The 6,053-nt window shown below is 38.1% G+C and overlaps 1 protein-coding gene across 1 annotated transcript; it reads right to left on the bottom strand.

The window, feature by feature from the left end:
• Positions 1 to 398: 398 nt before the first annotated feature.
• LOC122748908 (olfactory receptor 8B8-like) lies at positions 399 to 1,323 on the bottom strand. Its single transcript, XM_043994961.1, is given in 3 exon segments — positions 399 to 803; positions 806 to 1,209; positions 1,212 to 1,323. Coding segments are annotated over 3 exon segments (921 nt in total).
• Between the last annotated feature and the right edge of the window lie 4,730 nt (positions 1,324 to 6,053).

The raw sequence follows: 6,053 nt of genomic DNA, 5'->3' as shown, positions 1-6,053 counted from the left end.
GGTCCTCCTGAATCCAGGGCCAGTGCTTTATCCACTGTGCCACCTAGCTGCCCCTTAAGAAGCACACTTCTTTTTTTTGCAGGGCAATGAGGGTTAAGTGTCTTGCCCAGGGTCACAGAGCTAGTAAGTATCAAGTGTCTGAGGCTGCATTTGAACTCAGGTCCTCCTGAATCCCACCGCACCACCTAGCTGCCCCAGAAGCACACTTCTTAAAAGACCTTTCCCAGGACATTTTTGGGAAATAAATCCTTCCATAAGATAAATAAACTGTTTCAGAAGATTAGTTAAATACTCCTATGATGGGGGGAAAGCATTCAAGTCAGTATCCCTTCAATAAGATACTACAATAAAGCCAAAAGAACTTTGAGTATTCTTGTTGACGCTGACCCTAGTCCTCATCAGAGGATCATTCTTTGTCTCATGATTTTCCTCATGGCCAATTTGACATCTTTATTCCTTAAACTATAGATCAGGGGATTTAGCATAGGCACTACAATGGTATAGAACACAGAGGATACTTTTCCTTGGTCCATAGACCCAATTGAAGAAGGTTTGAGGTACATGAAAGCTCCTGAACCAAAGAAAAGAGAAACAGTGATTATATGGGAACTACAAGTGCTGAAGGCTTTAGACCTGCCACCAGAGAAGGTGATGTGAAGGATAGTGGAAAATATGAAAGCATAAGATGTGAAAATGGTGGCACTGATCATTCCAATGTCAATGCTGGCAACAATGAAAGCCACTAATTCATTGGCACAGGTGCTAGTGCAGGAAAGCTCCAGGATGGGAAGTATGTCACACACACGGAGTGGTTGATGATATTGTTGTCACAGAATGACGGTCTCAGCATGCATCCTGTGTGGGCCGTGGTACCAGCAAACCCCAACACATATACACCAGACACTAGTAGGGAGCAAACCCGAGAGGACATTGTGATGGTATAAAGTAATGGGTTACAGATAGCAATGGAACGATCATAGGCCATGGCCGACAAAAGCAAAGATTCAGAAAGTCCAAAGAAACAAAAGAAATACAGCTGAGCCATGCACCTTGAATAGGAGATGACATTTTTCTCTGATACAAAGTTCATTAACATTTTGGGGGTGATGACAGAGTAGTAACAGAGATCTATGAAGGACAGATTAAAGAGGAAATAGTACATGGGTGTGTGAAGATGGGAATTCAGTCTAATCAGAGTGATCAAACCACAGTGACCACATAGATCACTAAAAACAGGAAAAAGAGAAGGAGCTGGAGCTCTGGTCGGTCTGTTAAACCTGCAAGAAAAAATTCTGTCACTGAGGAGTCATTCCCTTTGGCCATTCTTTTCTGAGAAGCATCTGTGGAGACAGGAAAGAACCAGATAAGAAGGGAAAATATTTCCTGACCCTACTGATAAAGAGTACTGATAAAGTATACTGGGAGACTCTAAACCCATTCCCCTCCTGGCCCATTAAGTCTGTACTTGTTGCCAAAAGAATAGACACTGGATCTGACTGTCCTCTGTAATAGTCTCTGAAACAAATTGTTGCCAAAAAAAAAATCTTCTGACCCTACCTCCAAAGTAAGACCTGTAGCTGTTAGAAGATCAAGGGGCTAGGGGAGAAGCAATAGTTTCCTTCCTAATCCAGCTACTGCTATGAGGTGAGGCTACCTAGAATTCTTCATCTCCCTTGTACAGGAATGTGTCAGGATGGGAACCATAACCAATAGCCCCATTTTAGGAATAAGAAAATAGGCTCTCTGAGATGCTTATAGAGTGAGAATTCCTGTGACCCAGGAGTGCCATCAAGACTCCCTCCCACTGTGGCACGTACTTAAGTAAAGCTCTATCTACACCATGAAGTTAATTATCTCTCTATATTCTCCATGGAACACTCACCAATCCACTTTAATCAGCCTCTTAGAGAAAGTGACTTTCACAGAACTCCGGGATCCCGCGACCCCAGCTTTAGAAATAGGAATCCAAAAAGACTCTTCCAACATTTACCCTCATTCTGGCTCACATCACCAGCAATGGGCCTTCCTGTCTCCTCACTGCTTGGGTTCTTGGGGAAAATGCCTTTGGTCAGGTTAAAAGCAATATACTTATAGGTCCTAATTCAGTCACTCAACCATGGAGCTCAGTCTCTGAGATTCTCTAGTAGAAATTCTAAGCTAAGAAGCACAATTACAAAGTGTGGGTTTACCAGCCAGATCTTCTCTTTTTATTGTTCCCATAATCAGCAGGTGACAGAGCACAGGAGGCTTATTTTGGGTCTGGAGATCAGAATCAAAACTCCTCTAGGGTCCCTAAAGAGAACAGCCTCTTCAGGGAGGAGAAACTAATAAACTCACATTCTACCCTTAGGATTGTGAATCTTACATTGGCTCCATAGAGAGTTAATCTCAAATTTTGACTGCACACCAAGGATTGCATGGTTAAGAGAATAGGTTCCTCTGGTTCCCTCTTATTTTTTTTTCCTGGAAGCTAGGCTTAACCTAATGGAAAATCCCATTCCTATTCTAGATACAAAAGGACCCTCATAAGTCACCTACTCTAATAACTGTTAGCAAAAGAAACTCTACACAACAACATCGATAAGTGGTGATCTGGCCTGTAAATGAGCCCCTCCCGTAATGGGAAATTCCTTGTCCAATGAATCACTTACTCTATTTTTATGGTATGGCTCTAATGGTGAGGATGTTTTTTCCTAAAAATTAAACCAAAACATAAACTCCTATATCTTCAAGCCATTCATTCTAGTTGTACACTTGGAGCCACGTAAAGTAACATTAATTCCTCCTTGACATGACCCTGAAACATGTGAACAAAGTTTTCATGAACTTACATCAACCTAAAAGACTTCTTCAGACTAAATAACTTCTGTTCTTTTAAGTCAATTCATCAAATGTTTACTAAGCATCTCTCATATGAAGACAGTGTGCTAAACCTTGAGGATCAATATGGCACAGGCCTTGTCCTCAAAAAGTTTGGAATATAATTTGTGGAAAGACAAGTAAACAAATAACTGAGATGTCAGCCTTCAAGGATAAGGGTGACAACTAATGAAGCAAAACTATGCCAAGAAGAGTGGTAAACTGCTTAAAACTTAGATTTTTGTATCACTAATGGGGATACATGGGGATAGTGTGTTGGGGGAGGTGAGTGAAGAGGAGAAGTAAGTAGTAACAGTGACATTAGCATTAACAACACCATTGCCAACAGTTAAATAAAGCCTAGTGACAGCATTCAGGAATAGTATCATTGGTTTGCCTCCTAATTATATGTTGATTCCTTCTCAGTCTTTGATAGATCTATATCAATGCCATGCCAACTAAGCCTGAGTATCCTTGAGACAATCCTGAGACCTCTTCTCCTTTCCCTCTGTACTATCTCACTTGAGGAACTCATTAGGTCCTATGGGTTCAGTTATCCCTATGATTATGACTCCTAAATCTAGGTCTCCTGACACCAGGCCCATAACTCTATCCATTGTACTACTGAACTGCCTAGAGTTCAGATCTCCTCTTAGATACTTATTTATGTAACCCTGGAAAATTCACAACCTCTCTCAGTCCTAGTTTTCTCATCTGTAAAATAGAGATAATAATAGTACCTACTTCATCAGGTTTGTGAGAAGGCTATATACATTTAAAGCTTGAGAGCAAATAAACCAATGGATCAAATTAATACTGAAAAATTCCATGGTCTTCTCCAGGTAAGACACATCACACATAAATTATTAAGGGAAAAGCTGGCATCTTGAAGTCAAATTTTAACAGAAGACTACATTTAAAGAAGTTAATGTTGATGTAATTACTTGCCAATATCCTCTTAAAGCACAATAAAATGGATCAAAATTTTGTCCAAACATAAACTCATACAATATTAAAGAATCATAAAACTTATGGGAACTATAGAACTATGACATTGAGGCAACTCTAGGAGGACTAGCACTTATCAAAAAGGAAAAACATAACTATTTTGAGAATATATAATAAACAAATTAAAATAGAGAGTAATACTTTTGGAACAAATAGACTTCATAAAGTAACAGTAAAAAACTATTAATAGGTATATACCTGTGGATTTGTCAAATGTAGCCAAAAGTAGTTTATCTCTAGATGAAACCTATAAATAGCTAAAATTCAATAGGGAAATCAAAAGGTACATTATGTATGACAGCCACATAAATTTAACTAACAATGTTAAAGAAGTTCCAAATAAATTACTGAGTTATGGATTTGTTTGTAGAAATTCAGAAGTTCGTAATAGTTTTTCAGGATCAGGTCAGTACCAGCAAAATTTATAGAAAGGTTATACTTAAAAATCCCAGGGTTATTGCTTGATGTAGATTAAGCAATAAATTGGTGGAATGTGTACTATTGCAGAGATTTAGCACTGACTAAATACCTAGCAAGATGTAACTTCATGGTTAGAATTATACATCAGGAGCCCACTTTCTTTCATAAAGTAACAGATACATCATTCTCACCTTATAAGTATACACCTGAAAATATCTTTGAGAAATCAATAAACTTTACTGGAACTGGAGTATTATCACAGACATAACAATTGTATACAATCTGTCAGACATGATTTAAATCCATCAAAAACTCAATAATGTTTTAATTGATGTTATAATACTAAATGCATAAACTATAAAATAAATAGAACAAAAACGTTTTCAAACTATAGAGCTAGAAAAATTAAAGTAGGTGGAAATAGTATTCTACTGAAGTTGTACCAATGATGTTTTCAGTGGGTCTACAGAAGATAATTTTGCATCCCAGTTTTCTTATTCAATTACCAAAAGCAGTTAGTTCTTTCATCTAAAAAACAGTCTAAAGAATCTTAAAAATAAAAAATAATAGCAAGAAAGTGGCTCATATTATGACTAGTCCTATCTGAATTTGATTTTTAGAAAGATGAAAAGAGCAAAAAAAAATTATCATAAGAAAATGTAAGAGTGGACTCAAAAAGGCTTCTTCTGGCAACACAAACACAACTAAAAGTATTTTAACAAAGAGGTGTTAAAAATGGCTGGGTAATAGGGCATTAGCTATGAAAGTGAAGGAATTTATACTGGCAATTCTAGATAAAGTCAGCACCACTAGAAAAAATCCCATAACAGTAAAGATTCCAAGCTTCTTTATAGATGAATATTACACAAGGAAATGGTTAGGAAAACAAAACAACTATAACACATAGGCAGGCTGCAAAAATTTAACACCTACTGGATACCTACCATGTAACAACTTAGTGGGTAAAAATACATGAGAAGCTCAATATTTTTCATAAGTTAAGTAACAATAAATTCCTGTACTATATATAAACTTCAAAATGTCCTTAAGAATTCAACAAATAAACCATACTCAAACTTAAGCATTACCAGGGATAAAGCTGTTGCCCACAATCACTCAGACATAACGTTGACCATAAAATTGAAGAACAATATTTTAATAGATGTTGTCATTCCCAAATGGTCATCATCTCCAAGCTATGTGGAATGAAAAGCTTTTGAAATATCAATGGCTATAGAGGGGGAGTATAAATGGCAAAATAGCAGGAAGAAGTATAGCAAGCTGCATGCTCTCCCAAACTCCTCCACACAGGCCTAGAAAATGCACAAGACCAAATCCTGATGGGAAAATCCAATACAAATACACAATAGGTCACTTTTCCAGATCAGATCGACAAAACGAAACAGAAAGATCTGGGTTTGGCCAGGAGCAGCTGGGAATCACTCTAGCCCAAAGGAAGGGCTGTGCACCTGGGCAGCAGGAGATCTTAGATACATATTAGGGAAACCCCACAGGAACAGCTGTCAACTGGCTGCTTTTTCTCCCACTGCCCAGTTCCAGACACAGGGCAAACTAAGGAGGGGACCTTGTATCTAGGACTGGTGTTCAGGGGTAAGAAGCATTGGAAGGCTATAGGCTATATACAGAGAGAACAGAAAATACAGAAACTAGCAAGTAGCAGTGTGGTTCAAACCTTCCAGGAGCAGAGGGGAGTCTCAGTTCCAACTTCAAGCCCAGAAAAAGCCTGCAGAAGAAAACTAAGGATG

Source organism: Dromiciops gliroides, chromosome 3 (genome assembly GCF_019393635.1).
Source record: "Dromiciops gliroides isolate mDroGli1 chromosome 3, mDroGli1.pri, whole genome shotgun sequence".
Classification (NCBI taxonomy): Eukaryota; Metazoa; Chordata; class Mammalia; order Microbiotheria; family Microbiotheriidae; genus Dromiciops; species Dromiciops gliroides.
The sequence above is the reverse complement of the archived record's forward strand: the minus strand, read 5'-3'. Positions and strand labels throughout refer to the sequence as shown.